Source organism: Acomys minous (genome assembly GCF_964271855.1).
Source record: "Acomys minous genome assembly, chromosome: 10".
Taxonomy (NCBI): Eukaryota; Metazoa; Chordata; class Mammalia; order Rodentia; family Muridae; genus Acomys; species Acomys minous.
The window spans coordinates 101,433,924-101,449,648 of record NC_140491.1 but is presented as its reverse complement, the minus strand read 5'-3'; the positions used below and the strand labels follow the sequence as shown (position 1 = coordinate 101,449,648).

Sequence of the window (15,725 nt, the reverse complement as noted above, 5' to 3'; positions counted from 1 at the left end):
TTTCTTCCTTTGGGTTCCATCTTGCCATCTTCTGGTTTTTAAGCCTGTAAGTCTACAGCTAGTTATGAAGATGTAGAATTTACCACATGACTCACACTATATACTATTTTAAGATACTTCTTCAGTACTGTGGATTCCCATGAATAACAATGCTACTTCTATATGCATTATCATTTTAGGAATTACAATGGCTTTCAACAGTCAAAATATCTACCAACATTTTAAAGTTTTAAACGTTTTAAAAATATATATTATATAATTATATTACACTTCCTGAATGAATACATACTCCACATATTTTTAGGAACAATATAGATGTATTATTCTAAATTAGTGGTGGTGAGGTAGCCAGACCTTTGTAATCTCAAAAATCACTGTTTGAACCCAGATTTAGTCTCTTATTGGTTATGACATTCAAGAAATATCCAGAGCTTTCTGCATTAGAACTATTTCCTCTTTCATTCTATTCCTCATTGGCAAAAGGCAGAGCTCTGTGCTTTTTAATTAGTGATGGAGTCTAGATTATTCAACTCAAAACCTTTTCTCTGAGTTTACCATAACACATAAACACAGAGGCCCCGCCTTGCTTCCTGTCTACCACCACAACTTGGAGAGCGTCCTGCTAATGTTTTCATGATTTTTTTTTCAAAAAAGACCTCAACACTTCCCTCTGAACCATCTTTGCTCAGCTAAATTCTCTAAGGCTAAGTGTGCCACCTAAAGTGGCAAGGTTATTTCTTACATCTTTGGGCCCTTTGATACCTTTGTCATGAATTATATTTTACAATATACTTTGTGAGTCAGTATCTTAGCTATCTAACTTTATCTGCCCCATGTTATTCAATAACTTTTTTTCTGTACGTTCAAATCTTCAAAAGTTGAATCAACATGTTCTTTAATACTCTATGAGGAGAAAGAATAGAAATGAGCACTGGATCAAATTTTCAATATCTGAGTAGATATATGATAGATAAAAAAATAGGCAATAGATGATCAGATAGATAAATGATAGGTAGATAGATAAATAGATTGTTAGATAGAAGGTGATAGATAGATAGATAGATAGATAGATAGATAGATAGATAGATAGATTATAGGTAGATAGGTGATAATAAATAAGTAGATGATATGTGATCAAATAGATTATAATATATGATCAAATAGATGATGATAAATAAATAGACAGATAAGAAAAAAGAAAGAAGTATTTACAAAGAATGATTGTTTAATTACCAAAAACTTATGTCTCTGGAATTTTAATAAGATTTTTAAAAATTCTGTCCCTAGTGATGAAAACTGACATGGTAATTAGAGCTTTTTAGTTATGATGTTTCTATGAAAACTATAAGAAATTTATGCCTTGTTTATAGGAAGATATGAGACCATAGACACGTTTGAAGTACATAACACCTTATGCGGGACACAGTTACCTTATGTGGGGCACAGTCACTCCTAAGTTAACTAGTCATTGTCACCATCGACTTGGCTCCGTAGTTTCCAATAACAAAAAATATGTTGTGTTTCCTTTAGATCTTTACAGGGATCTTCGCAGCTGAAATGGTCCTGAAGTTAATAGCCATGGATCCTTATGAGTATTTCCAAGTAGGGTGGAATATTTTTGACAGCTTGATTGTGACACTGAGTTTGGTAGAGCTTTTCCTAGCAGATGTGGAAGGATTATCAGTCCTGCGGTCTTTCAGATTGGTAAATAGAAGCTAAAGACACTGCTGTATTCTATAATGGAGGGGTGCCACATTTGTCTGGGGTTTCTTTTTTTACTCTACAGTATTATTATTTAAAACTTTTAGAGGTCACACTGAAGGCAATATCAAATCTTACGTTGTTCCATAGTAGGTATTGCCGTTATGGTGGTAATTATCAAACAGCAGGAATATTGAAATATAAATGAAAACAAAACATTTTTATGCTTTTATTTACATAATAGTGACATGGAACGTGAAGTATACTTCAAACTGAAAACAAAACAAAAATCGGGCGCAAACACTGAAAAACCATTCCAGATTAATTGTACACTTTGTTTTTAGCTGCGAGTCTTCAAATTGGCAAAATCCTGGCCCACACTGAACATGCTCATTAAGATCATCGGCAACTCTGTGGGCGCCCTGGGAAACCTGACCCTGGTGTTGGCCATCATCGTCTTCATTTTTGCCGTGGTCGGGATGCAGCTGTTTGGGAAGAGCTACAAGGAGTGTGTGTGCAAGATCAACGAGGACTGCAAACTCCCCCGCTGGCACATGCACGACTTCTTCCACTCCTTCCTGATCGTGTTCCGTGTGCTGTGTGGGGAGTGGATAGAGACCATGTGGGACTGCATGGAGGTCGCCGGCCAGGCCATGTGCCTTATTGTTTACATGATGGTCATGGTGATTGGGAACCTCGTGGTATGTAAGAGCTACTCATATATTTAAATTTTCGATCATAAGTATTTTCTGATGTTACTTTTGTAATTTTTAGAGCGAAATAATATCTTTAATCTCCTCAGCCAAAAAAAACACTTCGTATTTATATTTTTAAAAATTACCTCCTAGAAAAAGTCCTACATGATTCTCTCATTTTGATAGTTTTGTCATATGAATTAAAGCTGTGGTTTTAAAACCACTGAAAACATGAGCTGTCTTAGATAGGAAACTATGGTGGGAAATACCACACAATTAAATTAATGATCCCAAACTAACGAAGCAAGGCAAACGAAAACACTGGTTTGGTCCTTATAATCATGAAACTAGCAACTGGGCCAAGCTCAATTGAGTCCTTGCCTATTAGGACTCTTTGGGTTATGGGAGGTTTTCATGGTTTGTAATGGTTAAAAAGAATAAATGAAGAATATTTTATGACATGTACATCATGTGACATGCAAATTTTAGTGTCCTTACAAAGTTTTATGTAAACATGGATACATTCATTCATTTACATTTTACCTAGACTGCATTTATGCTCAAAGAGAGGAATTGCTTAAATACTCTATATCTTACAATGTTCCAAGTATTTATTATATGACCCTTTACAGAAAAGTTTAACACCCACTAGCATTTCTTTCAAATAGCAGTCTCCTCTATTTCCAATTAGTGTTTTCTTGGCTTCTGATTGCTTGTATATTTCTTATACTGGCTCGTAAAATCTCCCAGACTTACAAAAAGAGAAAAATAGATAAAAAGTGGTTCTATGAGCCATTCAACTTTCTTTTCAAATCTAATATGTTGGCTTGCCCTAGTAGTGGGACAAAATCATTTATCAGCCATGCCGTAAGTGCACTCACTTCCACTGGCTTCAGAACAAACTTACTAAATGTTTTTGGCCTTGTAACTTCCATTAAAGGAAGACGATTAAAGATGAGAACAGAAAATCTACACTCACCATTCATCAGATCACATACTAAATAAGAAGCTGCTAAAAAGCATACAGAGTAATTTATACAATGATAATTCTATACCCTTGCTGTGCAAAATTAATCATCATAAATTACCACTCTCTAATTCTCTATCAGGTCATGTAGCAATAAAACATTTTCTAGTGTGATGTAGGTGAACAAATCCTTCTAAAAATGCAAAAAATACATACTGTTTTCTTTTGGTCTAAAACTCATGATCCTCCTGCCTCAGCCACCTAACTGATGGGATTTCAAGAATGCTGGGTTTAGCTAAAGAGTTTAAGTTTTCCATCTTACTAGCAAGCTTTATTTGTATGCTTTAACTTACAAGATGTTGGCATCAAATAGTGAAGATAAAACCTCCCTGTGAAGCTGGGCATGCTGGCACATGCCCTCTAATTCCAGCACTCAGGGAGGAAGAGGCAGGAGGATCTTTGTGAGTTCGAGGCCAGCCTGGTATACAAAGTGAGTCCAGGACAGCCAAGGCTACACAGAGAAACCCTGTCTCAGAAGGAAAAAAAACCTACATGTGGTCTAACCCTCATCTTCAGTATCCTTGTGTTTTGTTGGGGCCAAGAAAAATGACACAGAAAGATCATCAGACAAGAGGTAGTGATGAGTATAAGCTGTGATACTAAAGAAAACGCTCTTCTCACAGCAAAGAAAGAGATGTCTAGACACTCTAGGAGAATGTGTGAAGCAAGTCTTTGAAGGGACATGATGTAATGTTTGGGTGTGAGAAGGGGTATGAGAGAAATGGTTTTCTTTGAGAGGAAAATCAGATGGATAGTAAAACATAAGTGGGCATCAAATCTACGTGGACCTCATTATGAATGACTCACATTTCACTCACAAAGTATTGATCAAGCATAGTAAACAGAAACGGAAGTCTGGCTCCTTTTTGTGGTGCCAGCTTTCCAGACTCCAGCCGTCAGAAACTCGTGCGTGGTGTGGACAATGAACACAGACTTCATACTTTCTGAGAAGCACATGTGCACAGAAGGATCTGTGGGTTCACTAAGTGGAGAGTGGAAGGGTTATGGAGTCCAAGTCAGTGGTGGGAAAGACAAACAAGGCTTTCCCAGGAAGTAAAGCGGCTTGACCTATGGTAGAGTGTGCTGCTGTTAAGTAAGGAGCATTCTTTTTATAGACTAATGAGAACTAGAGAGACAAACTGCAAGTCTGTTTCCAGGTGAATTGTGAATGACAATTGAGTGTTCTCAACTTGGTTATTGTAAAAAAAAAAAAAAAGATATTCATGGACTGACATATACTATGAGTAGAGCCCAAAAGTGCTAGCAGAATTGAAAAGTTTTCAATCTCTCTAAAATAATGATGCCCATCAATATATTGTCATAAAACCCCTAAACAAAGAAGGTAATAATGCCATAACTAAAGTCCCAAGATTCAATGTCTTGTTACTCCATGTGTCCTGGAATGCAAGCACAGATATATTGCTCTGAATTTTAAAAAAAATACGCTAAGGAAAACAAGGAAGTAGCTGTAGAATATGTTAAATGTTTGGCCAAATTAATGAAGGAAGCCAAACAAAAATGCCTGCAACAGATTGCCAAGAGACATAGGCTGTCCTGTCCCTGCTAAGAGCTTCTACTTCTGGGTATGACTCCAGCAAAAGCAAGTCTTTAACAAGCTTTTTAAAGCTTTAACAAGCTTTAAAAAAAAACAAGTTTAATTCACAAAATTGATAGTCAATTCTTGAATAGCAAGAAACTGCCACTAATGTAGGTTTAACATGAGAGAAATGTAAATTACGTTTTTGATATGGACCTTCACATTAATGTATATTCTAACCTGATCTAACGTTTTAAAGTTTTCTCATGGCTCTTGAGCTATGGTGAAGTGGGTAAGAATGCATTTAGTGCAAGGAAAGGACCTGATTTCAGTTCCCAGAAGCCATGTAAAGAGCCCAATAAGGTAATATGTTCCTTGTAAGCCTGGCACTGTGGGAGCAGAGACAAGGTCAGTAGGGTTGACTAGCAGCAGCCACTCTATCACCAATCTAAATCTGATGAGAGACCTTGTCCAATAGAACAAATATGAAAGAACTGGGGAGGACACCAAACCTCCTTCTTGTCTTTCCTAATGTGTTAATAGAGGATATATGAAATTGACTTTGTTTTAACTTATTATTTATTCAATCAATATAAATATTAGTTCTTGTCACCTTCAAATTGCAACAAATTATCAAAGCCTCTGTTCTCACTGAAGAAGCAATGTACCATAAGCATAGTGCTAGAAAGGATTCTGTCACTTGGACCTAGTGAGTAGACTACTAATTTAAAACACATCTTTCGGTGTTTTATTGGTATTCCCATCAAAACACAAGCATGTGTTCTTAATAAAATGCTAAAAAGACAACAGGTGCCCAAGGTTTCTTAGCAATTTTAAAAACCATTTCCTATGTTACTGTTAGTGTCAGACTTTTCATCCCTGTAACAAAGACCATCTTCGCAGTATCACTGCATCACGGAAGAGACCTCAGGTGACTCGGTTGGCAAGGCAACAAGATTTAAGTCTGGAGGTCCAGAGTTCAGGCCATCGGGTCAAGGAATACATGGTAGAACCTAGCAGCTCACAGGATTACATCCAGCAAGCAGAAAGCACATCTGTAATCTGTTTATTCCCCCCCACACACCTTTGATTCTATCCAAGCCCCCAGCCTATATAAAAATATGAGGTAAGATAACTTGGGCCTTGGAGACAGCTAGCTACATTTGTAGCTCAGTTATGTTTGTGGCTTTCATGAGAAACTTTTAAGTGTATGTATACAATTTGTATGTTTTCTGCCCTCTGTGAAAATCTTAACACCTCAAATTAGCTTGGACACTTAATCTGGAAAGGAAATACAGAACTGCTTTTCCTTTCAAATAAGACCTTGCTCCAAGACCTAAGTGTTACATGGTAAAGGCAGCAGGTCAGTTTCATTGTCCTCCATGAATCATGTTCAGTGTGTTTCAGTCAGGACCTGAATGGGCAGCATGGTGACAGTAGTCTAATTTGCTTATACTATTTGTTTCCCATGAAGGTAAGCTGTAATTTTGGTTGAGTGGAGGAAACCCTAGAGATTCATTAAAGAGAATTTGACTGGCTCGCATTATAAGACAAAGAGAAACTGATAAATGTCATGAAGATGGTGGTGAGGAACAAGGCTGCTTCCTGTGGTGAATCATTGAATGGCTCACACTCTGCTGGCCAAGTCCCCATTCCTGTGTGTGGAGAGAGTATTGAGACCCCCTCTGACCTTTTTCCTTACCAGTACATGAAAGAGTGCTTTGTCTTTTTGTCGTTGTGGGTGTGTACTGCAAGCTGCGTTTCTCACAGCTATGTTTCTTTGTATCCCCTGTTTCCTTCACCCCCCTCTGCCCTGATATATAGGTCCTGAATCTGTTTCTGGCTTTGTTGCTGAGCTCATTTAGTTCTGACAATCTCACAGCAATTGAAGAAGACACCGATGCAAACAACCTCCAGATTGCAGTGGCCAGAATTAAAAGAGGAATCAATTATGTGAAACAGACCCTACGCGAATTTATTCTGAAATCATTTTCCAAAAAGCCAAAGGGTTCCAAGGACACAAAGCGAGCCACGGATCCAAACAGCAAAAAAGAAAGCTATCTCTCAAACCGTACACTTGCCGAGATGAGCAAGGATCACAATTTCCACAAAGAGAAGGATCAGATCAGTGGTTTGGGGAGCAGCATAGACAGAAGCTTTGTGGATGACAATGATTACCAGTCCTTTATTCATAATCCCAGTCTCACAGTGACAGTGCCAATCGCACCTGGGGAATCCGATTTGGATATTATGAACACTGAAGAACTTAGCAGTGACTCAGATAGCGACTACAGCAAAGAGGTAAGGTCACTTTGCATATGTTGCTGCACTAATCATTTGTAGATGAACCAACATTTGAGATGCCTGGTGTTCCCAGGTCTAACATTGGATTTGCTAACAGAGAGGTTGTAGGCGCCATTTCCAACAGCTTGCTGACTGTTTGGATTAGATTTTCTTGCTGGTTCTTAACCATTGATCTCTCCCTGCTTAGCTCACAGGCTCTTCCCATCCTCCATCCCTTTCTTGCCGCCAGGGCTACAGTTAAACAGTCTTAGTCTACACCCTTTCGAATTCACTCATCATCTCCATCGCTTTTAACCTTTACACTCACTACTTGCCAATTCCAACTAGTCCCTGTGCCTCCATTTTTCGTCAACTCCATGTATTAAAACTAATTTCATTTCGGTTCATTCTAAATCATATGCTGACCATGATAGAGTCATACATGGCTTCCCGACTCTCCTTAAGTGTGCACCACATGCCAAGCTGCACACTAGAGACACAAACAGCTTTGGACACCTCTTCTTTCTGCTCTCTTTCCACCTGAATGACTTTGTTTGGGATTCCCTTCTGTGGGCAAATCCTGAATAAATCTCTAAAATTCGAATTTCAAATGCTTCTCCAAAGCCATTGGTCCCTAAGTCACAGCTTCCGTGATTATATGCAAAGTTCTCCAAACTAGAGTCAGCAGAAACTCATTTAACTTTGAGGCCTTTATAATTTTATGCCTCTCTCAATTTATTCCTTAGATTTAATTTTTTTTTTTGAGAAATGTGGGGATACATTAAATGGTACTGTGAGCTCAGAAGAGAAACTTTAAAGACACAATTCTGTTTTCTTTTCCCACCTCAGTCTATATATGTCTAAGTAAGTCAATGTATGTGCTAAACTATATTTCATATACATCAAATATAATAACCATTATTTATCATTAATTGTTGTTTGGAAATTATTTGCTGTAATTTTTAAATAATTTTCTGATTTTAGTAATATTGTTAGACATATATTTATTAAGTATCATCAATATGTTTAAGCCTATTAAGACATACCATCCATGAATTTAGAGACAATATATCAAAAAGGTTTTATGGCACAATAATGGGAAATTCACAGTCACAAACCTAGCCAGTGTAGTACATATACATGTCACAATAATCATTTGTTGAGTGAATAATTGATTAAATAAACAAATTACAAATATTTATCACTAAGTAAACAAAGACAATCCTTTCTGGTGGCCAAGTCAGGAAGAAAACACTTTATATATTTACAAATTTTTTACATGGAAGAATATTAAGAAAAATATACTAACTTCAGCTTATAGAAAACTCAGCTCCATAAACATAATTTTTAGTAGCATATCTATGAGTTTAGTCTCATATGGAAAAGGAAATTAACTCAATGACCAATTTTCCCCTAATAACAGTGAACGTTATCAATCCCCAATTGCTTGGAGGACGTTCTCTATAATAAGCCTAAAATTCTAGCTGTTAAAGAAATGTACAATACAGGAAAGTCAACAAAGCCATTTGAAGATGCTTAATAACATCCAGGAGGATTCTTTTTTTTTTTTTTTCACCTTTATTAATTTATTCTTGTTACACCTGGTGGCACTCAGAGGAAGGACAGCAGGGTACCAAGAAGAGACTTGATACCAGGAGGATTCTTATTCCCACAGTTTTAACCTCACCTTACCCGGACAAAATGCTGTCAGAGACTATTCCAAATAAAGACACATTCAAAGGTACCAGGATGACTAAACATAGTTTTATTTATTTACTTTTACTGGGGAGGAGTAGATTCACTCCATGCAAATGTATTTGACTTAGAAGAACTAATGTATATTTATGTTGTTAGGAACCAGGCAAGTTATAGACTATACTTTAGGATATCTCATCTGTATGCTTCACTGTGTCAATCATTGGAGGCATTCATATAGAGAAAACTCTGTGACTATCTGACGGAGAGTGTTGTCAGGGAAGATCTAACGTCTGCAAGATGTAAGAAATGCCACAGCACTGGACTGTTGGGCCTGTGAAACTACTGCATTACCTTACCTGCTGTGATACAACTGCTAGCATAGTTCTTGGAGTAGTCTCGACTTAAAGCAAGGCAGTATAGCCGCCATTTCCAGACTCTTTTTTTAAATTTTTTATTAATTTATTCTTGTTACACCTCAATGGTTATCCCATCCCTTGTATCCTCCCATTCTTCCCTCCCTCCCATTTTCCCCTTACTCCCCTCCCCTATGACTGTTCCTGAGGGGGACTTCCTCCTCCTACAGGATGCAGGCTCCCCCTCTGCCTTCCAGGAAGAGGAACATAACCTTGCACAAGGCAGCTCACTTGTGACATAGTACTTTACACAGAGGAACTAAACCTTTGACAGCTTGATCAATGAGTGATGTGATCTCCTATGACACCTGAGAGGTAGATGGAGAGAGAGAGAGAGAGACTAGTCAATCTAATTGATTTGGTGCACATTCCTCTTCACCCTAGATAATAGATGTAATGTCCATACTAGTAGATGACTGAACCTAAAAGATGAATAAAGTATGTTTGTTGTAGATGTTTCTGGAAACTTTTCCGTTTGGATGCCAAATTTATATCACATTTCCACATGCCCTAGAAAGGCAAAACAGTAAGTAGGAATAAGATGACCTTCGGTTATTCCCCTCCAGCAGTAAAATTTAGGATTAAATGTTCTGTTATGATGGAATTTGGCATTTGCTGATTCATTGTGACTCTAAAATTGCACTCCTAATTGCAGGCAGATCTTAATCCTGATTTAATAGCTTAGCTTGCATCTCCGTAATTATTCTCAAGCATTTGTTTTTGTTGGCTAAAATTTATTAACTTAGAACAGCCTTATTCCTTGATTTATTGAACTGATTTTTAGTTCTTAAATATATTCTTCTAAAAACAACAAAACTCTGCCTTTCTATTCATCTAGTATTATCAGTGTGCACTATTTAAAAGCATAACATGTGTGATTATATATTTGAATCAAGGATTATCATGTGCTATGATAATATATCTCTACTTTCATGTATTATTACTAATAAGTATGGCAAACTCCTCTCAAACAGATTCAGGCCCTCGTGGTCACTCCCTGATCAGTGTTCTGAGGTGAGCACTGCAGGGCACCCCTGGAGTTCTGAGCTTAACTTCTCAGGCTTATTGATGAAAGTGGCATGTAACACAGAGGCATCCCTGAAATACACAACATTGGCTTTGTAGCTTCTCCTTTGTCTTCACGAAGATTTGCATAATTACAGAAAAGTGTAACACTGATTTGTCCAAATAGTGTGCTCTAACAGACCTAGAGTGGATACTACTGGGAGACATGTATTTCCATAATCATGTCTTAATATACAAAAATATCACATAACACTACTAAGAAAATAAAAGTTATACTTCATGAATTTAAAAAGTACATAAAATAAGAATATATGAAGTTTAAGAATAAGGAATTGCAAATATTCAATTTTATATCCCCAAATTCAAAGTTTCCTATATTTCAATATAACTTAAAGGAAAAAGAAAGGCATTTTTAAAAGCCCTTTACAAATTCTATATTAATTTTAATTGCCTAAACATCATGCAACTAACTATAATTATTTCACCCATTGCTTGTGTTCATGCACAACAGGAGCATAGATTCCTATTTTCTATATGTGTTCTGCATTAAGACATAAATTATAAATCATACATTATAGTTATTAAACATTTCAAATCTTTAAGTTGACACTAAAAGTTCATGTAATAATTAAGTATATTCATCAATTAACTCTTAATTGATGAAAATAATGAAATAATTTTAACCTGACAGTTTACAAGTGAGATAAATATGCAGACCATTGTAACACAGGCAGAGTAAGCAAGAGCCTAACATGGTCCACTGAGGATCACCACAATAAGAAATTCATGTCTTATGGCTGGAAGGTGTGAACCTCAAGCAAACTCTGACACACAGAGGTAGATTCATTGGCCATCTGTGCCATGTCAATGCCTGGGCCTTCATAATGCTTACTTAATTTCACGCATTTATCTCTTCACTTCTACATAGCATTTAAGTCTGAAAGCTCTCATCCCTGAAGAAAATGAGGTGCATACCTGATGTGAAGTGCATTCATTTTATTGATTTGATAAAATGTTACTTAAATATGTACAATCATCAAACTTAAATATTTTATATCCACTTACTGGAATGTTTTCTGCATTGTTATTAAGTCTGTACCTCTTTAGATTTTATCAAAGCTTTTTTTCCTCATTCTTTCATTAATGGGCAGTTTATATTTTCACTTGATATTGAACTTTGTAAAATATAATCATCTGTACCTTAACTGCTCTCGACTGACCAGATTTCATTGTCAGTTCGTCTTAGCGGGGATCTTTCATGCACTAGTTCTCTTCTAGAAAATTTGACTTGCATCATTTCCATTTGTCAGACTGGTTCCAAACTTGCTGAAAAATCTTTCCATCCTTATTGAGCAATTAAATATTGGTCTGATATATCTAAATCAAAATTATATATTCTTATGCTGTGACAGGTTTGGGAGCACTACTTCCCTGCTGTGGTGTTTAAACTCTTGAAGCAATTAAACATGACAAATAGAAGTAAATTGGGAAATGCTTATTATAAGAGCACTTTCTCAAATTATATAGTATTACTGTCACCCAGGCCATGCTGTATATAATCTGTTTTTAAAATGTTGATTGTATTGAAGGGCAAGAACGAGTATTGCTTAGCACAGGGTAGTGTATATGTTTATTTGCTGAATAACACAATTATATAACTGGATAATTATTTTGAACTCCACTTGAATGACATTTTATATTTTCACTGTTTTTCAAATATGCTGCCTAACAGTGAATACATACCATGTATTTCAGATGGATACTTAGTTTCTACTTGCAGGTGTAAGACCTTACTACACACTGGAAGCCACAGTTGACTGCTTCTCATGCTGCCTTTCTCAGCTTCACAGCCTAACCTTCTCACTTCTGCAGGGGTAAAACCACAGTGGAACTCCTCGGGATACAGCTCTGTGCCACTTGTACACAGGTTACCTAAAACATCATACATATATGATAATTTTTCAGTGTCTTGCATGCTGTTCAGCTACAAAATCTTCCTGCCTGATCCATTTCAAGAAAGTAGGGGAAAACATAACGATTGTTCCATCAACGATTCGACGTCACAGCATGTCACTGGGGTTATTCCATTGTTTGTGTGACTTTCTTGATTACTCTCTTGGTATATCTTACGTGTCCTGAACTGATTTTGATGCATGATCTATATAATTTTATTGGATGGATTATAAAAGTAGGATACCGTAGTAAAATACTTTGAAATCATATCTCAAATAAAAACCACTCTCGTCTTTAAATTGAGTATATTAACATTTAATTGAACCCAAATTTACTGGGAAAAATACTTTAGATATAAACACTAAAGTCATAGTAGGAGAGGATCATTATATTCATAGCTCTGTATTCACAGATTAGAAAATTAAAACTCAGCATTTGGCTGCTTTCAGGGTCATTTTTAATATACGAAAGAGGCAGTGTACCCAAGTTCCAAGAGTAAAATTTGGGTAATTTTTAAGATAATTTAGCAATGACTAGCATTGCGCTTTTATAACCAATTCAAAACCGTAGATGTTTATTCATATTTAAACCATCAAGCAAATGTTAATAAGCTGTGCCTATCAAAGAGAAATAAGTGTTTGAAAAGTTTCATTTAATCTCAGAAGTAATATCACTCACCAATAAAGGTAGGCTCTGCTCTGTGCAGGTTCCCTTGCATCTAGTTTTAAGTGGAGATGAATACGTTCTACAGCTCTGACTCAGGAGGGTACAGACACTTTTGTTAAGATCACAAACAATAATATAAGCTGCTTTACCTAATATTTCTAAAACATATATAAGAAAAATATCTTTCTCTGATATCGAGTAACATTTATTTTAGTATGATCTTTCAAAGACAGGGTAGTAAAGTCATACTAAGAATCTGACCTTATTTTATAATCCAGCTCATAATTTTACTTTCTGTCATTGTTGAAATGTTTGTATTATTTGTTGTCCACTGTGCAAGGAGGAATGCAAAATGTTACCCTGAAATAGTCACACTCTGGGACCAATGATCTAATAATTTACAAGAAAAAAGAAAAGCAATCAACAAACAGATTAAAAAAAAAACCTGATGTTTCAGTGTTCTGTGTACAAGAAGTTATTGTTAAGAGTTAAAAATAGCATTTTTCTTATTCAATTGCTAGTTACTTGAATTCGATGATCTTGAACAAAACCATTTCACAATGTAATAAATATCCTTCAAGTAGATCATAAATAAAAGCATACATATATATGATAGCACTTACATAAATATAGTAAACCATACAATATTTCAACATTTTAACTTAACATGCATTTACATATGTACACAAAAATATATATGTTGTATACATATATGTTAAATTATGAACTCATACATTTTTTGCCTAAATCTTGTTAGAGGAAGCACAGTACATAATCACAAAATGATATCCCTGGGCCTGGAGAGGTGGCTCAGTGGTTAAGAGTACTTGCTTCTCTCTCAGAGGATCTTTGTTCAGTTCCAAGCACCTTTGTCAGATTTCTCACAACTACCTGTAGCTCCATCTTGGAGGATTTGATGCCCTTTTCTGGCTTCTGTAAACACTGGATTAACATGCTCAAACCTTGGCACACATATACATATAGATAGACTATTGATTATATTTTTTGACATAGTAAAAGCTGAGCCTTTCTGTTTTAAAGAGTGATTTGGAACGTGGTAATTTGACACAACCTGCCTGTACAAAGGATGGGAGAGAAGGCATTTTTCATACATGAAAACTTTGTATTGTGCATTGTGCCTTCAATATTTGAAACGCATGTGTCAAACACAGATAGTTATTCTAGTATTAGGAATTTTCCCCTGATAATCTTTATTTAGAGGAAAATGAAATTCCAAACAGATACAGATTTTTTTTTCTGATTTGTTTTGAATTTATGAGTGACATGTAAAGAAGTTGAGGCCTTGAACGTATACTTGGACCTTGTACTCTCTTCACATTGGCACCACTTAGGTCTTGCTAACCCACTTGGGATTTCTCAGCAGGTGTCCAATTGTGAAAAGCTTTTGGAGTAGCAATACTCACCATGGTCACCTTATGACCATGGCACACGGAAGCCTTGAAAGCCTCGTTAGGGAATGTCTCTTCTGTTTTAGTTAGAATAAAACTATAAGATTATACTGCAAAATCTAAACAAGGAAATATGCAGCCACTTTGCCGAAATAGTGCAGTTGGGAGAGTGTTAGAATGAATAAATATGCAGACTTCAAATTCCTATGTCCCCAATGTTGACTTTGTTTTTCATGTTTTTAGGCAAGGTCTTTATCTAATACACACATATGTACATACGTATTTGTGTATGTGTATATATAGTTTATTGCAACTAAAGATATAGATATTTATATATCTATAAAGCTACTGATGTGTATAGATTTATATAGACTTATATATAGATATAAAGATATATCTATATCTTTAGTTGCAAACAGATAAATGAGTCATATGGATACTCAGCTTAGTCATCTAGAAATTGAGGTTATGTCTAATAAATTGCTCTCCTTCATGTACACATAGTGGAGCTGATCTGATACTAATGCCCCCCACACTTGTTCTCTTAAATACCAATCCCTGCATTTCAATTTGCTTCTTTCAACCTCTTTGCTCCCCCTTACATCCCACTGTTTTCATGTTTGTGTGAGTAAGTTTGCCAGGCTCTGCTCCTTAAAGAATATTTCCTTTCTTCTGTGATGCAAATATATTTGCAATGTATATGCATTCTAAATGCAGCATAATTGGGATGTTTTCTGTATCAGACACACTATGAGAAATGTTGTTGAATTCTGTGTTTTCTATAGTTCATCATTTGTCTTTTATAACTTTCTGATTTGAGGGAAAGATTGATAGTCATACTTGATTTATGGCACAAGAAAGAACCAAATAGCATTGATTTCTGTCCATTTTCTAATCAAGAGCCTTTTGGTGCTCTTTGGTATTCAGGTATAAAATTAATAAATATGTCTTTGATCAACCTAGGGAGTTTTTTAAATATGGTACATATTTAACTGGTTTTTACTTGCTTCCAATAGGGAAAAACAAACTCAATGGCAATAAAAGAGAAAACCACAGAAAATAATAAACCTTTTGCTTTCATCATGGTTTCAATAATATAAGGGGTTACTTTTATAGCTATACATGTTTACAGTGATGATAAATATAGCTTTGCAACCACTGTTTTATTGATACACAGCAAAATAGAAAAAGAATATAGATAGGTGATAGGTAGATTTATAGACACATATATAGATAAGTAGATGATAGATGATAGAGATATGGATACTATAAATATAGATGTAGATATGAGTAAAGGAGAAAGTGGAGATGACTTTT

The 15,725-nt window shown here is 35.8% G+C and overlaps 1 protein-coding gene and 1 long non-coding RNA gene across 3 annotated transcripts in view; one reads left to right on the top strand and one right to left on the bottom strand.

Annotated features, from left to right (window-relative positions):
* LOC311606770 overlaps window positions 1-15,725 on the bottom strand; it is a 122,102-nt gene that overhangs the window by 26,562 nt on the left and 79,815 nt on the right. The gene's annotated exons all lie outside the window — the stretch shown is intronic.
* SCN9A (sodium voltage-gated channel alpha subunit 9) overlaps window positions 1-15,725 on the top strand; it is an 88,498-nt gene that overhangs the window by 29,542 nt on the left and 43,231 nt on the right. The window contains exons 14-16 of the mRNA XM_084798168.1: window positions 1,531-1,704; window positions 2,046-2,402; window positions 6,785-7,261. Of these exons, the coding sequence (XP_084654294.1) occupies window positions 1,531-1,704; window positions 2,046-2,402; window positions 6,785-7,261 (1,008 nt within the window). The remainder of the gene's footprint in view (window positions 1-1,530; window positions 1,705-2,045; window positions 2,403-6,784; window positions 7,262-15,725) is intronic.